This window comes from Cherax quadricarinatus, chromosome 6 (genome assembly GCF_038502225.1).
Source record: "Cherax quadricarinatus isolate ZL_2023a chromosome 6, ASM3850222v1, whole genome shotgun sequence".
Lineage (NCBI taxonomy): Eukaryota > Metazoa > Arthropoda > Malacostraca > Decapoda > Parastacidae > Cherax > Cherax quadricarinatus.
Genome location: NC_091297.1, coordinates 48,549,131 through 48,567,570, shown reverse-complemented (window position 1 = coordinate 48,567,570; position 18,440 = coordinate 48,549,131). Strand labels below are relative to the sequence as shown.

Below are 18,440 nucleotides of genomic sequence, written 5' to 3'. Positions count from 1 at the left end.
GAGAACGAGGCAGAACTACAAAGGGATCTGAACAGGCTGCAGGTCTGATCCAGCAACTGGCTCCTGGAGTTCAAGCCCACTAAGTGCAAAGGCATGAAGATTGAGGAAGGGCAAAGAAGACCGCAGATGGAGTACAGTCAAGAGGGCCAGAACTACAAACCTTTCTCAAGGAAAAGCATCTTGGGATGAGTATAACACAGGGCACATCTTCTGAGGCGCACATCAGCCAAATAACTGCTGCAACATATGGGCGCCTGGCAAACCTATGACTAGGATTCCCTCTCAATAAGGAATCGTTCAGAACCCTGTACACTGTGTACGTTTGGCCTATATTGGAGTATGCAGCACCAGTTTGGAACCCACACCTAGCCAAGCACGAAAGAAAATTAGAGAAAGCCCAAAAGTTTGCAGCCAGACTAGTCCCCGAGCTAAGAGGTATGTCCTACGAGGAGAGGTTAAGGGAAATCTACCTGATGACACTGGAGGACATGAGAGTTAAAGGGGATATGATAACAACATAGAAAATACTGAGAGGAATCGACAAGGTGGACAGAGACGGAATGTTCCAGAGATGGGACACAGCAACTAGGGGTCACAGTTGGAAGTTGAAGACTCAGATGAATCATAGGGATGTTAGGAAGTATTTCTTCAGTCATAGAGTTATCAGAAAGTGGAATAATCTGGGAAGTGATGTAGTGGAAGCAGGATCCATACATAGCTTTAAGAAGAGGTATGATAAGGCTCATGGAGCAGGAAGAGAATGGACCTAGTAGCCACTAGTGAAGAGGCGTGGTATAATATATATATATATATATATATATATATATATATATATATATATATATATATATATATATATATATATATATATATATATATATACTAAGACAAGAATATTAAGAATAGTGTTGGTATTCTGAGGAATTCTTGTCATCCTTCATGCTGTTATATAAAGAAACTTTATATATACATCACAAAAAGCAGTAACATTATAAATATAATCTCACTCAAACATTGCAGTATAATGATGTTTTTACTTAGTACTGTTTTTATTATTAAGACTATAATGGTTCTAAGAGAACTTTCCAAGTTCTGTACAATGGTTCTAAGAGAACTTTCCAAGTTCTGTACAATGGTTCTAAGAGAACTTTCCAAGTTCTGTACAATAGTTGTAAGAGAACTTACCAAGTTGTCAGGTTGCTTAAGACGGTTGCGCTTGAAGAAGCCGCACTGCAAGAAATAAAAATTCCCATTAAAGAATACCTTACATTTTAATGTGATTCATCTGAGAAAGTTTTCCAACAGAGAAGAAATCAAAACTTGTCATATTCTAAAGTATATTAAAACATTTTTTGTATTATTTACATAAATTTTAAACTGAAACGGCCATCCAATACTATTACGCTCTCAACATGATTTTTGTTTTTAAATGGACCAAAATATTTTGTTTATTTTGGCGACAATTGTGATAAACAGTACGTAAAATAGGCCAGGCTTCAAGCAACACTTGATTAATTATTATATTTTAAAATAATATTTAAGCCTATTTTTATTTTTTTTTTTGCATATCATTCTGCAAAAAAAATGTATATTACCAGGATGGTGATCGGAAAAGTTAATTACATAAGAGTTTACGAATATAACTTATGAGTGCAAGTAAATGTGGAAAGAAAACCTTCACTCTAAGGTGACCTTACCTTCCACAGTATAAAGTGAAGGTGACCTTACCTTCCACAGTATAAAGTGAAGGTGACCTTACCTTCCACAGTATAAAGTGAAGGTGACCTTACCTTCCACAGTATAAAGTGAAGGTGACCTTACCTTCCACAGTATAAAGTGAAGGTGACCTTACCTTCCACAGTATAAAGTGAAGGTGACCTTACCTTCCACAGTATAAAGTGAAGGTGACCTTACCTTCCACAGTATAAAGTGAAGGTGACCTTACCTTCCACAGTATAAAGTGAAGGTGACCTTACCTTCCACAGTATAAAGTGAAGGTGACCTTACCTTCCACAGTATAAAGTGAAGGTGACCTTACCTTCCACAGTATAAAGTGAAGGTGACCTTACCTTCCACAGTATAAAGTGAAGGTGACCTTACCTTCCACAGTATAAAGTGAAGGTGACCTTACCTTCCACAGTATAAAGTGAAGGTGACCTTACCTTCCAAGTGAAGGTGACCTTACCTTCCACAGTATAAAGTGAAGGTGACCTTACCTTCCACAGTATAAAGTGAAGGTGACCTTACCTTCCACAGTATAAAGTGAAGGTGACCTTACCTTCCACAGTATAAAGTGAAGGTGACCTTACCTTCCACAGTATAAAGTGAAGGTGACCTTACCTTCCACAGTATAAAGTGAAGGTGACCTTACCTTCCACAGTATAAAGTGAAGGTGACCTTACCTTCCACAGTATAAAGTGAAGGTGACCTTACCTTCCACAGTATAAAGTGAAAGTACAAAGTGAAGGTGACCTTACCTTCCACAGTATAAAGTGAAAGTGACCTTACCTTCCACAGTATAAAGTGAAGGTGACCTTACCTTCCACAGTATAAAGTGAAGGTGACCTTACCTTCCACAGTATAAAGTGAAGGTGACCTTACCTTCCACAGTATAAAGTGAAGGTGACCTTACCTTCCACAGTATAAAGTGAAGGTGACCTTACCTTCCACAGTATAAAGTGAAGGTGACCACACAGTATAAAGTGAAGGTGACCTTACCTTCCACAGTATAAAGTGAAGGTGACCTTACCTTCCACAGTATAAAGTGAAGGTGACCTTACCTTCCACAGTATAAAGTGAAGGTGACCTTACCTTCCACAGTATAAAGTGAAGGTGACCTTACCTTCCACAGTATAAAGTGAAGGTGACCTTACCTTCCACAGTATAAAGTGAAGGTGACCTTACCTTCCACAGTATAAAGTGAAGGTGACCTTACCTTCCACAGTATAAAGTGAAGGTGACCTTACCTTCCACAGTATAAAGTGAAAGTGACCTTACCTTCCACAGTATAAAGTGAAGGTGACCTTACCTTCCACAGTATAAAGTGAAGGTGACCTTACCTTCCACAGTATAAAGTGAAGGTGACCTTACCTTCCACAGTATAAAGTGAAGGTGACCTTACCTTCCACAGTATAAAGTGAAAGTGACCTTACCTTCCACAGTATAAAGTGAAGGTGACCTTACCTTCCACAGTATAAAGTGAAGGTGACCTTACCTTCCACAGTATAAAGTGAAGGTGACCTTACCTTCCACAGTATAAAGTGAAAGTGACCTTACCTTCCACAGTATAAAGTGAAGGTGACCTTACCTTCCACAGTATAAAGTGAAGGTGACCTTACCTTTCACAGTATAAAGTGAAGGTGACCTTACCTTCCACAGTATAAAGTGAAGGTGACCTTACCTTCCACAGTATAAAGTGAAGGTGACCTTACCTTCCACAGTATAAAGTGAAGGTGACCTTACCTTCCACAGTATAAAGTGAAGGTGACCTTACCTTCCACAGTATAAAGTGAAGGTGACCTTACCTTCCACAGTATAAAGTGAAGGTGACCTTACCTTCCACAGTATAAAGTGAAGGTGACCTTACCTTCCACAGTATAAAGTGAAGGTGACCTTACCTTCCACAGTATAAAGTGAAGGTGACCTTACCTTCCACAGTATAAAGTGAAGGTGACCTTACCTTCCACAGTATAAAGTGAAGGTGACCTTACCTTCCACAGTATAAAGTGAAGGTGACCTTACCTTCCACAGTATAAAGTGAAGGTGACCTTACCTTCCACAGTATAAAGTGAAGGTGACCTTACCTTCCACAGTATAAAGTGAAGGTGACCTTACCTTCCACAGTATAAAGTGAAGGTGACCTTACCTTCCACAGTATAAAGTGAAGGTGACCTTACCTTCCACAGTATAAAGTGAAGGTGACCTTACCTTCCACAGTATAAAGTGAAGGTGACCTTACCTTCCACAGTATAAAGTGAAGGTGACCTTACCTGCCACAGTATAAAGTGAAGGTGACCTTACCTTCCACAGTATAAAGTGAAGGTGACCTTACCTTCCACAGTATAAAGTGAAAGTGACCTTACCTTCCACAGTATAAAGTGAAGGTGACCTTACCTGCCACAGTATAAAGTGAAGGTGACCTTACCTTCCACAGTATAAAGTGAAGGTGACCTTACCTTCCACAGTATAAAGTGAAGGTGACCTTACCTTCCACAGTATAAAGTGAAGGTGACCTTACCTTCCACAGTATAAAGTGAAGGTGACCTTACCTTCCACAGTATAAAGTGAAGGTGACCTTACCTTCCACAGTATAAAGTGAAGGTGACCTTACCTTCCACAGTATAAAGTGAAGGTGACCTTACCTTCCACAGTATAAAGTGAAGGTGACCTTACCTTCCACAGTATAAAGTGAAGGTGACCTTACCTTCCACAGTATAAAGTGAAGGTGACCTTACCTTCCACAGTATAAAGTGAAGGTGACCTTACCTTCCACAGTATAAAGTGAAGGTGACCTTACCTTCCACAGTATAAAGTGAAGGTGACCTTACCTTCCACAGTATAAAGTGAAGGTGACCTTACCTTCCACAGTATAAAGTGAAGGTGACCTTACCTTCCACAGTATAAAGTGAAGGTGACCTACCTTTCACAGTATAAAGTGAAGGTGACCTTACCTTCCACAGTATAAAGTGAAGGTGACCTTACCTTCCACAGTATAAAGTGAAGGTGACCTTACCTTCCACAGTATAAAGTGAAAGTGACCTTACCTTCCACAGTATAAAGTGAAGGTGACCTTACCTGCCACAGTATAAAGTGAAGGTGACCTTACCTTCCACAGTATAAAGTGAAGGTGACCTTACCTTCCACAGTATAAAGTGAAGGTGACCTTACCTTCCACAGTATAAAGTGAAGGTGACCTTACCTTCCACAGTATAAAGTGAAGGTGACCTTACCTTCCACAGTATAAAGTGAAGGTGACCTTACCTTCCACAGTATAAAGTGAAGGTGACCTTACCTTCCACAGTATAAAGTGAAGGTGACCTTACCTTCCACAGTATAAAGTGAAGGTGACCTTACCTTCCACAGTATAAAGTGAAGGTGACCTTACCTTCCACAGTATAAAGTGAAAGTGACCTTACCTTCCACAGTATAAAGTGAAGGTGACCTTACCTGCCACAGTATAAAGTGAAGGTGACCTTACCTTCCACAGTATAAAGTGAAGGTGACCTTACCTTCCACAGTATAAAGTGAAGGTGACCTTACCTTCCACAGTATAAAGTGAAGGTGACCTTACCTTCCACAGTATAAAGTGAAGGTGACCTTACCTGCCACAGTATAAAGTGAAGGTGACCTTACCTTCCACAGTATAAAGTGAAGGTGACCTTACCTTCCACACTATAAAGTGAAGGTGACCTTACCTTCCACAGTATAAAGTGAAGGTGACCTTACCTTCCACAGTATAAAGTGAAGGTGACCTTACCTTCCACAGTATAAAGTGAAGGTGACCTTACCTTCCACAGTATAAAGTGAAGGTGACCTTACCTTCCACAGTATAAAGTGAAGGTGACCTTACCTTCCACAGTATAAAGTGAAGGTGACCTTACCTTCCACAGTATAAAGTGAAGGTGACCTTACCTTCCACAGTATAAAGTGAAGGTGACCTTACCTTCCACAGTATAAAGTGAAGGTGACCTACCTTTCACAGTATAAAGTGAAGGTGACCTTACCTTCCACAGTATAAAGTGAAAGTGACCTTACCTTCCACAGTACAAAGTGAAAGTGACCTTACCTTCCACAGTACAAAGTGTAAGTGACCTTACCTTCCACAGTACAAAGTGAAAGTGACCTTACCTTCCACAGTATAAAGTGAAGGTGACCTTACCTTCCACAGTACAAAGTGAAGGTGACCTTACCTTCCACAGTATAAAGTGAAGGTGACCTTACCTTCCGCAGTACAAAGTGAAAGTGACCTTACCTTCCACAATATAAGAGCGATGAGAACAAGCAAAAGTAGACCTCCCAGTATTGAGACTAAGTACACCCACCAAGCCACCTACGTAGTGAGAGAACAAAGGTCACACTGCAGTTCTTGTCTGACTCATATTAACTTATATCACCAAGTTTATCAGTTCTTGATAAAGTCTTTGTCGGTCGAAACGTCTTCATGAATAAAATTCCGTAACCCTAATATTGTGTCTTATTTATATTCTGTGAATATATTTTATCATTTTTATAATCAGTGTAAGAGGAATAAATGAATATGTTTTAACCTACCGCAAATTTTGGTGAACCTTCCTTGTATGATATCTCAGTGAAGATGTATGAGACGTAAGAGCCAGACGGAGGATCAGCACTCAGAGGAAGCTGCAGCATCTTCAGTTCTGCTCGTGATGAGATGTTCTGTAAGTCACTACCAACTTCCAGCTGTAACCGCGGGACACAGCAGATATAGATATAATTAAAATAATTATCCTACGTACAGTTTCTTGAGCCAATATTCTGAACATGTTGAAGAACTACACAGATATGGGCTATTAATCTCTGAAGATTAATAGCCCCAATAAACTAGACCAGGAAAAGTAAATAATTAAAAAAAAATTATTTGAATTATGAGACCATGAACAGTTCACTCAGCTGGGTCTGAATAAAACAAATATAACCTAATATTAACCGGCAAACCAGGAGAATAGATAAAGATATGTACATCATAGTTATTCCATATCATCAACTCGCTGCATATCATCAAAAATCAAATTAATATCAATTTTTAAAGGGGTGGACGGTTAATCCTGTGGAAGCCATCGGTCAGGTGACCAAAAACTCCAGTGGCGGGTCATCATGTAAGACCTGTATGAGGAAGCGATTTTGTTTCCTGATGAATCTTAACTAACCTAACCCAACTATATTATCACTTTAAAATATCATAAAATGTTCTAGGTACTCTCTTACCCCAAAAAACAGGAAATTGCATCTTCAAAAATCACAAGCAACCAGTCAGTAGAAATACTAGGCATTTACCAAATTTATGATTGTCGTGATTTGGTTTACATAGACAAAAGAGGCAGACATTTGGGCATTTGTGTATTTGAACATAAATGATCCAGTTAGAAGTAGACAGAGAGCTCTGACTTTTTTCAGACTAAGACTTTTAACAAGAATATGGATGATGAGGAGGAAGGTACCACCACACACAAAAGAGGCTGAATTAGCAATTATATAACATAATCTTAACTTTCATGTGTATAAAGACAGCTAGAAGACCAGAACTTCAGTTGTCACATTTACCTAGTTTGAGTGTGTGTGTGTGTGTGTGTGTGTGTGTGTGTGTGTGTGTGTGTGTGTGTGTGTGTGTGTGTGTGTGTGTGTGTGTGTGTGTGTGTGTGTGTGTGTGTGTGTGTGTGTGTGTGTGTGTGTGTGTGTGTGTGTGTGTGTGTGTGTGTGTGTGTGTGTGTGTGTGTATACTCACCTATTTGTACTCACCTATTTGTGGTTGCAGGAATCGAGTCATAGCTCCTGGCCCCGCCTCTTCACTGATTGCTACTGGGTCCTCTCTCTCCCTGCTCCATGAGCTTTATTATACCTCGTCTTAAAACTGTGTATGGTTCCCGCCTCCACTACGTCACTTTCTAGGCTGTTCCACTGCCTGACAACTCTATGACTGAAGAAATACTTCGTAACATCCCTTTGACTCATCTGAGTCTTCAACTTCAATTGTTACCCCTTGTTTTTGTGTCCCATCTCTGGAACATCCTGTCTTTCTCCACCTTGTCTATTCCGCGCAGTATTTTATAGGTTGTTATCATGTATCCCCTGACCCTCCTGTCCTCCAGTGTCGTCAGGCCAATTTCCCTTAACCTTTCTTCGTAGGATAATCCCCTTAGCTCTGGGACTAGTCTTGTTGCAACCCTTGTACTATCGGAACGCTATCCTTAGGTTTGCCAAACGCCCGTACGCTGCAGCAGTTATCTCACTGATGTGCACCTCAGGAGATGTGCTCGGTGTTATACTCACGCCAAGGTCTTTTTCCTTGAGTGAGGTTCGCAGTTTTTGGCCAACTAGACCATACTCTGTCTGCGGTCTTCTTTGCCCTTCCTCGATCTTCATGACTTTGCATTTGGCAAGGTTAAATTCCATGAGCCAGTTGCTGGACCAGGCTTGTAGCCTGTCCAGGTCGCTTTGTAGTCCTGCCTGATCCTCGACCGATTTAATTCTCCTCAATAACTTCACATTATCTGCAAACAAGGACACTTCTGAATCTATCCCTTCCGTTATATCATTCACATACACCAAAAAAAGCACAGGTCCTAGGACTGACCCCTGAGGAACCCCGCTTGTCACAGGCGCCCACTCTGACACCTCGTCACGTACCATGACTCGTTGTTGCCTCCCTGTCAGGTATTCTCTGATCCATTGTAGTGCCTTTTCTGTTATGTGTGCCTGATCCTCTAGCTTTTGCAGTAACCTCTTATGAGGAACTGTGTCGAAGGCCTTCTTGCATAAAACTTGTCATAAAACTCCAGTAGGTCTGTGATACAGGATTTTCCTTCCCTGAAACCGTGCTGGTTGTCGATTATACACTTGTTTCTTTCCAGGCGCTCCACGACTCTCCTCTTGATGATCTTCTCCATGGCTTTGCATACTATACACGTTAGTGACACAGGTCTGCAGTTTAATACCTTGTGTCTGTCTCCTTTTTTAAAAATCGGGACAACATTTGCAATCTTCCATACCTCAGGGAGTTGCCCAGTTTCAATGGATGTGTTGATCTTTGTTAGTGGCACACACAGCATCTCTGCTCCCTCTCTAAGGACCCACGAAGAGATGTTATCTGCTCCTACCGCCTTTGAGGTATCAAGTTCATATAGCAGCTTCTTCACCTCCTCCTCGGTTATGTGTACCTCATCCAGCACTTGTTGGTGTACCTCCCTGTTATGATTTCCTTGAGTTCTACCAGTTTCCACTGCAAATACTTCTTTAAATGGTGTGTTGAGCTCCTCACATACCTCTTGGTCATTTCTTGTGAACTCTTAATCATCCTTCCTCAGTCTGATTACCTGGTCCTTGACTGTTGTTTTCCTCCTGATATGGCTATTCAACAGCTTTGGGTCAGACTTGACTTTCGATGCTATCATTTTCATATTGTCGCTGAGCCTCCCTTCTTATCTGTGCATATTCGTTTCTGGTTCTTCGGCTGATCTCTTTGTTCACCTGGGTCCTTTGTCTTCTGTACCTTTCACATTCTCTAGAACACCTAGTTTCTGTTTCCCTTGGGAACAAACCTCTCCTCTGCCTCACTGCATTTTGTTTTCACATAGTCCATCATTTCTTTTACTGATTTTCCCGCATTTCTCTCTCCCACTGAACGTCTTGCAGGAAGTTCCTCATGTCTATGTAGTCCCCACTTTTGTAGTTTGGTTTTTCCCATCCTATTCCTGCAAGTTTTTCCGCCTGTAGCTCAACTACATAGTCAAAGCACAGAATCACATGATCACTAGCCCTTAGGCGCCATTCATATATGATATCCTCGATGTCCTCATTACTCAAGGTGAATACAAGTTCCAGTCTTGCTAGATCGTCCTCACCTCTCTCTCTTGTAGTGTCTCTTACATGTTGATGCATGAGGCTTTCCAGTATTACATCCATCACCTTGGCTCTCCATATTTCGAGACCCCCATGGGGCTCCAGGTTTCCCCAGTCATTCTCCTTATGATTGAAATCACCCATGACTAGCAACTTTGTTTCCCCCATGTGAGCACTTCTGGCCACCTCTGCAAGTGTGTAGACCATTGCTCTGTTGCTCTTGTCGTATTCTTCTCTTGGCCTCCTGCAGTTCTGTGGTGGGTTGTACATTACTGCAATTACCACCTTATGGCCCTCAGACTGGATTGTTCCTACTAAGTAGTCCCTTTCACCTATGCCATCCATTCCTTCCATTTTCTCAAATCCCCACTGGTTTTTAATGAGCAGTGCAAGTCCTCCTCCCCCTCTCCTCCCTCTATCTTTCCTGAGGATTTGATATCAAGGTGGAAAGATTGCATCTGTTATCATCCTGGTGAGCTTTGTTTCTGTGAGTGCTATTATGTCTGGGGATGTCTCCTTGATTCTTTCATGCCACTCCTCATACTCATTTGTTATCCCATGTGCATTTGTATACCACATCTTCAACTTATTTTCTAAAACTGTGGTTTCGGGGGTATGTTGGGGTTGGGGAAGTGGGAGACCTGAGAAGGAACTATGGGTGGTTGCTGTGGAGGTGGAGTTTGTAATGAAGTGGGTGGGGGCATTGGATATGGCATGTTTGTTTTGGGTTAGAATGTTTGGTTGCATTGAGGTTGTCCTGGTTGGGGGTCTTCTGTAGGTGGTTGTGAGGGAGGCTGTATTTGATCTTCTGCCTGAGTCTGGGTTCTGCTGTCCATCTCCATCTTCACCTCTCTTTCCTCCTTTCATCTTTGTACCATCTCTCTCAGTTTCTGCCTTTATTTCTTGTGTACTTTTGTGGTCTAGATACACCTTCCGGTACGCTGGCATGTCCCTTAGTCTTGCTTTCTCCTGCAGGATCCTGGGCTCTGTTGTGGTCTGTTAGGGCCTCCACATATAGCTTAGCTCTTTCATCTTCTACAGTCCCCTCTATTGCTCCAGATGTGATTCTCTCTTTTTCTCAGGCTCCACAATGGTGTGATAGGGCTTCTGCAAGCAGTTACACTCCTTCATTCCCTACAGTCCCCTTGTTTGTGACTGAGGTAGCAGTCTCTGATGTCATTCCCAAATTGTTCTTTAGTTCTTTAGGCTGTTTCAGATTTTTCAGTTCCTCTTCTAATCTCTGTATCCCAGCCTCTGCTGCTGTGACTTGCATCTCCCACTTCTTGCATTCTGCATCTATCCTCTCTTCCATTCTCATGCTAAGTTCTTCTAGCTTCTTTCCCCATTCATGTTCCCTTTTCATGAGCTCTGCTGCCCAATCTTTCTCTGCAGGTTCATCCTCCAGTCCCTTGGTTTTCCTTCCTGCTCTCTGTCAACCATTTTTTTTTGTTTTGGTTGCCACAGAATGAAAAACTTATGTAATTCTGTGTGTTTGTTTTGTAGTGTGTTTGTCTGAGTGTGGGGGAGGGGGTAGAGGAGGAAGCTGTAGACAGTGGCTAAATGGGAGATGGATGGGGATGAGGATAGAGGGGGAATATGGGGAGTAAGGAGGAGGGAGAAGCAAAGGTGGAGAATGGGAGAGGGAGAGGGGGAAAGAGAGAGAGGTGGGGAGAAGGAGGGTCAGAGAGAAAGGGGGGATCAGGGGAAGGAGTAGGAGATTGGCAGGAGAGGGTGCAGGGGAAAGAGAATGTGAGTCTGTATATGTGAGAATGTGTGGGTATAAACTTGAATCAGCCTGTAGATTGTTCAGCTCGATGTGATGTCCTGGTGTGGAGAAATTTTCTCCAGAGGGGGGTATCAGTCCCTTCAGCCCCTTTCAGCCCTGAGGGGCCCAGCCATCTCAGAAGGGGCAAACATCTTGTTTACTGCTACAGCGAGTAATTGATCCCAGATGCAGTACCAGTATACGACGTGGTCGACGCTCCTTGCGGTCCAATGTTGCAAAGTGTAGTTTAATAAAAGACAGTTCATCTCTTATCTTAGCAGGACAATTAAGGAAAATCCTGCTCCCACTTTATTACCATGGTAAAGATAGTGTACATTGTTGTCTATGCTTAAGACAGCAAGAATCAAACATTTTGCTTTGCTTCTTGGAGGAAGTGGCAAGGAAGAAAAAGTACTAGGTCAGTTTTTCCTTTATGTGCTAGGGGCAGTGACGGCGTGGGGCGTTGTGATGTCATCAGATTACTTTTGACTCTACTGAGAGTGACACTGACGCCAGGATAACCAACAAAGAACGATCTGTGCGTTAGTGTGAACAAAGTGTCTCACAAAACACAATAAACACTTACAGAGAAGTGTGATCAGCTTCTTCAGTGATAAGATTGTGAACAATGAAGACAAATCTTGTGGAACATAGTGTACCAGTGTGCGTATTCCTAGACTATGGAAGACGTGGACATACAAGGACACTTCAGCTTCTATCAAGTCACCGATACCTGTCGAAGGTGTGAAAAACACCATAGCTCATGCTACAAGAGCAAGGTAGGTTACGAATTTCTTGTAGTACGGGGGACTGAGCAGTTCTTGAGTCACAAGGAGTTTGTAATCAACCTATAGTTGGCAGTGAGGTGCGGACTTTTGAGTCCACACAAGTACGTAATTTTGTCAGAAATCAGTGAATGAAATATGCTGACATAACACCTCCTAGGGGTAATTTATAATCTTACAAATTATAGCTCATTTCAGCCCATTGAGGAATGACTTCGACAGTTTCTCAAGACCTCGTCTGCAGGGGTGGCTGTGCAGGCGATGAGCTATCTTTCTAAGTTAAGTTTTCCCTATATTTAAAATTATATCTTAGCTGGAATCCCATTTCTCAACAATTTTTTTTTTCAGTGTGGCCTTTATCCGGTTCAAAGGACCAAAAAACAAAATTGTTGAAAAATGGGATTCCAGCTAAGATATAATTTTAAATATAGGGAAAACTTAACTTAGAAAGACAGGTCATCGCCTGCACAGCCACCCCTGCAGACGAGGTCTTGAGAAGCTGTCGAAGTCATTCCTCAATGGGCTGAAATGAGTTATAATTTGTAAGATTATAAATTACCCCTAGGGGGTGTTATGTCAGCATATTTCATTCACTGATTGCTGACAAAATTACGTACTTGTGTGGACTCAAAAGTCCGCACCTCACTGCCGACTATAGGTTGATTACAAACTCCTTGTGACTCAAGAACTGCGCAGTCCCCCGTACTACAAGAAATTCGTAACCTACCTTGCTCTTGTACCGTGAGCTATGGCGTTCTTCACACCCTCGACAGGTATCAGTGACTTGATAGAAGCTGAAGTGTTCTTGGATGTCCATGTCTTCCATAGTCTAGGAATACACACACTGGTACACTATGTTCCACAAGATTTGTCTTCATTGTTCACAATCTTATCACTGAAGAAGCTGATCACACTTCTCTGTAAGTGTTTATTGTGCTTTGTGAAACGCTTTGTTCACACTAACACACAAATCGTTCTTTGTTGGTTATCCTGGCGTCAGTGTGACTCTCAGTAGAGTCAAAAGTAATCTGAAGATGCCACAGCGTCCTACACCGTGACTGCCCCTCGCACATAAAGGAAAAGCTGACCTAGTACTTTTTCTTCCTTGCCACTTCCTTCATGAAGCAAAGCAGAATGTTTGATTCTTGCTGTCTTAAGCATAGACAACAATGTACACTATCTTTACCATGGTAATAAAGTAGGAGCAGGATTTTCCTTAATTGTCTTGCTAAGGTAAGAGATGGACTGTATTTTATTAAACTACACTTTGTAACACTGGACCGCATGGAGCGGCGGTTGCTTGACCACACATCGCATACTGGTACTGCATCTGGGATCAATTACTCACTGTAGCAGTAAACAAGATGCTTGCCCCTTCTGAGAGGGCTGGGCCCCTCAGGGCTGAAAGGGGCTGAAGGGGCTGATACCCCCCTCCTGGAGAAAATTTCTCCCCACCTGGTGCAAATCCACCTCCATTTCTTCTCGATATATACTGTACCCTAATCACTGTATTTCTTTCACTGGTCACACATTTGTTTCACTTTATTATCTTTCTTGTGTGACACGTGGCAACGTCGCCTGGAGCACACTAGACCTGCCCACTCTGAATGCACCACCAAGTATCACTTTCTAGTTCACTTATAAGATTGTGGCACACTCCCCACACTTATGTGGCTCAGGGCAAGTTGTAAATCGTTTCAAGGATTGTTCACTACCCTGACACACTTAGTGACCCCTGCAGTACCCGTGGTTAGCCCTTAGAAACACTTATATTCGCGGAGCACGGAATGCGTGACTCTCGCACGCGGTGTGTGTGCGTGACCCAACAATTAATATTTGCACTGATATCTCATTACAGTTGTGACTGGGTGTAGACGTGTGAACTGCTCATTACTCTATAATTTGTTCATGATTGAAGCCATGTATAAACGCAAGTAAGCAAATTTATTTACATGATTCATTACCTTTGTACCTTGTTCAACTATTATGTACCTCTGTAATATTTTGACTAGCACCCGCGGGATGGGTATTGGGCGATTCAGAGTACTGAACAGGTATATCAGAAACTATTTGACAGGAATCAGTCAGTGAAGAAAATTATGCTTCTAGTAATATACAAATATCGTGGGCAACTTACCTTTTCTATCGTTCTTTGTACCAAACGATATCTTAGTTGGATGTATACTTCCTCTTTCTCTCCAAGTTCTCCAAAAGAACAGTTAAACAAGGCATACTCGGTGTTCTTGCCAGCCACTACTGACCCAGGAACATTCCTGAGACAAATGTACACACGCACTACATATATGAGGAATTCTCAAATGTTTATAATGCACCTTAAATATTGAAATTAAAAGAATATTAAAAACAGCAAAAGAAATCTGATTAAATAATAGTTTGTCTAGGCCTGGGGGATGATGTGAGTTAAAATTGATGCTGATGTCACAGTATAGTGAGGAATAATAATAATAATAATAATAATAATAATAATAATAATAATAATAATAATAATAATAATAATAATAATAATAAATTTCGGAGGTTTGTCAGTGTATATGACTGTGATATTACTTATAGTTATATTAGTTTAGATCAACTGGGAATATTTTCATATGAGTCCTTTAATAAATTTATGTAAATCAAGGGGATTTAATTTTATATTACAGGTGAATATGTATAGTGTTGGTTGGAATAAATCAACTAATCAGAATGTGATAACAAGCGGCGTGTTGTCGGTTCTACAAATTAGAAAAATTCACTAACCAACACATTATAAAATTCTCTTTATCAGCGTCATGAAAATATTAAACGTCTAGTTAAAAAAAAGTAAGGTGTTACATGAATGAAGGAAATTATATAAAATAAGGCGTCATTCATTATTATAATATGAGAGCGCGGATGTTTCAGTTATGTTCCAGGACAGGAGGGAATCAAGAGCTGCCATAATGACTGCCACTGGAGCTCCTTCCAATGATAACAAGTCTAACTAAATCGCAAGAAAACGCTAGTATGTCTGCTGATATACAAGCAAGATATATCTCACATGGCTGGAGTACACCGACTACAGCGTGGGATCCACGGATGACGCTAGGAGATCGAAATAAGAAGCCTTCGTTTCCCACTCAACCACAAAGACAGGGGACAGTGGTAACTTCTTGTCACGGTAGGAATTCCTTATGTAAATAATAAAAAGGTACAATACTGTGACTGGAGCAATACACAAATAACCAGCACATTGGAGAGAGAGGAGCTTACGACGACGTTTCGGTCCGACTTGGACCATTTACAAAGTCACATTAACAAAAAGGAGAGCAGGACGGAGCGTACATAGGACAGTAGACAATGACGTGACAAGAGAGGACGTAGGAAAAAAAGAAAAGTAGTGGTAGAGGCAGTAGTAGCAGCAGTGGAGTTAGTCAAAGACTAAGAAAGAGGAGCACTCTAAGTGAGCTAGGGGCCGACCTAAGTGAGCTAGGGGCTGACAAAGGGTAGGAGCAAGAACACAGAGGGGAAAATATATTAGTAATGGACCAAATACCGAAGGCAGAAGAGAGAAAACCCAAAGGTGAAAGAGGAAAGACGAAAAGGGAAGAGGGAGAAGGGGAGAAGGGGAAATAAGCATCATGCTAAGTCACGGGTGTTCTGAAGTTTGGAGCATTTTACAATGTAATGGGAAAGGAAGGCATTTACATAGACGAAGCCAGGACTAAGATTTTTGCAAGGAAAGTTGTGTATAAAGGAGCATTCAACCAGACAGCGACTGTGGAAGTTAGACGTAGGGTAGACAGTTTCAGCAGAAGAAAAGTTAATAGGATGACTGTGATCTCTGACATGACAGAAAAGAGCATTGTTAGTGTCGGCAAGCCTAACACTACTTTTTGGTTTTTGGTTTTTGGTTTTACAAAGGGGCGTTCCTGCCTTACGAATTTATTAACTTTTTTCACTAAGGTATTTGAGGAGGTAGATCATGGTAATGAATATGATATTGTGTATATGGACTTCAGTAAGGCTTTTGACAGGGTCCCACATCAGAGACTATTGAGGAAAATTAAAGCACATGGAATAGGAGGAGAAATTTTTTCCTGGATAGAGGCATGGTTGACAAATAGGCAGCAGAGAATTTGCATAAATGGGGAGAAATCAGAGTGGGGAAGTGTCACGAGCGGTGTTCCACAGGGGTCAGTGTTGGGCCCCCTGCTGTTCACAATCTACATAAACGACATAGATGAGGGCATAAAGAGCGACATCGGCAAGTTTGCCGATGACACCAAAATAGGCCGTCGAATTCATTCTGACGAGGACATTCGAGCACTCCAGGAAGATTTGAATAGACTGATGCAGTGGTCGGAGAAGTGGCAGATGCAGTTTAATATAGACAAATGCAAAGTTCTAAATGTTGGACAGGACAATAACCATGCCACATATAAACTAAATAATGTAGATCTTAATATTACGGATTGCGAAAAAGATTTAGGAGTTCTGGTTAGCAGTAATCTGAAACCAAGACAACAGTGCATAAGTGTTCGCAATAAAGCTAATAGAATCCTTGGCTTCATATCAAGAAGCATAAATAATAGGAGTCCTCAGGTTGTTCTTCAACTCTATACATCCTTGGTTAGGCCTCATTTAGATTATGCTGCACAGTTTTGGTCACCTTATTACAGAATGGATATAAATTCTCTGGAAAATGTACAAAGGAGGATGACAAAGTTGATCCCATGTATCAGAAACCTTCCCTATGAGGATAGACTAAGGGCCCTGAATCTGCACTCTCTAGAAAGACGTAGAATTAGGGGGGATATGATTGAGGTGTATAAATGGAAGACAGGAATAAATAAAGGGGATGTAAATAGTGTGCTGAAAATATCTAGCCTAGAGAGGACTCGCAGCAATGGTTTTAAGTTGGAAAAATTCAGATTCAGGAAGGATATAGGAAAGTACTGGTTTGGTAATAGAGTTGTGGATGAGTGGAACAAACTCCCAAGTACCGTTATAGAGGCCAGAACGTTGTGTAGCTTTAAAAATAGGTTGGATAAATACATGAGTGGATGTGGGTGGGTGTGAGTTAGACCTGATAGCTTGTGCTACCAGGTCGGTTGCCGTGTTCCTCCCTTAAGTCAATGTGACCTGACCTGACTAGGTCGGGTGCATTGGCTTAAGCCGGTAGGAGACTTGGACCTGCCTCGCATGGGCCAGTAGGCCTTCTGCAGTGTTCCTTCGTTCTTATGTTCTTATGTACTTTTGTGCTCCCTGAGCCTGTGAGAAAGAGAACGACCAGTTTCTCCAAAGTACTGAAGAGGGCAAGAGGAACAAGAAATAGAGTAGACACAAGGAGCATCTATAGAGGGAGGAGAGGTATGAACTAGATTGGTGCGAAGAGTGTTAGTATGAGAGAAAGTAAGTTTGATACCTAAGGAAGGGAGAGTTGTTGAGACTAGAAAGACTGGAAATATAGTGAAGGCAAAGGACAGGAGAGGTCCCAGGAGTAGAGAGTTTGGGAGAGAAGAAAGTCCGTTTAGCATGTGAGAAGGCAGAGTCTATGAAATGGGAAGGGTAGCCAAGATGGGAAAATGAATTACAAAGAGAGCAAATTTCTGTTTCAAGGAACTGAGGATCACAAATGTGGAGAGCACTTTTCTTGACAGAAGAAGCATGATAAGAAAAGTAGTGAATGTACATGCCACTGCATAGGCTTCCGGTACACGGAAAAGGCAAAACTTGTATCTAAACTGTGGACATGAGCATCAAGGAAAGGAAGCAATGAATTAGATTCCCATTCAGCTTTAAACTTAATGGAAGGGGCAAGACTATTAAGGGCAGCAAGGAATAGTTGAAAGAGACTAGAGTCATGAGGCCAAAGAGCAAAGATGTCATCAACATAGCGGAGCCAGAGTGAAGGGCGCACATCAATATTAGGAAGAAGAACAGTCTCGAAGTATTCCATATAGAAATTAGCAAGAACAAGGGAAAGAGGAGAGCTCATAGCGACACCGAAGCTTGAGAATAATATTTGCCTTGGAAGGAAAAGGAATTTGAGTCCACACAAAGGCGGATAAGATCACTACATCAGTAAGTATAGGGAGATGAAGTAACCTTTCACTGGCCTTCTCTCTGAGAAAATTAAGGACATCATCAAGAGGGACATTTGTGAAGAGAGACTTAACGTCAAGACTAAGCGTCTTACAGGTCGGGAGAGAGCAAACAGTCTTAAGAGTGACGAAGGTGGGCAGGAGAAAAAGTGCCAAGAAAGGAAGTGAGGGTTTTGGCCAGCCAAGAAGCAAGAGAATAAGAGACAGAGCCTCTAGAGGATATGATGG

The 18,440-nt window shown here is 41.6% G+C and overlaps 1 protein-coding gene across 1 annotated transcript in view; it reads right to left on the bottom strand.

The window, feature by feature from the left end:
* Positions 1–18,440, bottom strand: part of LOC128694485 (integrin alpha-8) — a 157,860-nt gene that overhangs the window by 1,731 nt on the left and 137,689 nt on the right. Inside the window, exons 21-24 of the mRNA XM_070081543.1 lie at positions 14,264–14,399; positions 6,271–6,420; positions 5,972–6,049; positions 1,186–1,230 (exon numbers count right to left, since the gene is read on the bottom strand). Coding sequence (XP_069937644.1) covers positions 1,186–1,230; positions 5,972–6,049; positions 6,271–6,420; positions 14,264–14,399 — 409 coding nt within the window. The remainder of the gene's footprint in view (positions 1–1,185; positions 1,231–5,971; positions 6,050–6,270; positions 6,421–14,263; positions 14,400–18,440) is intronic.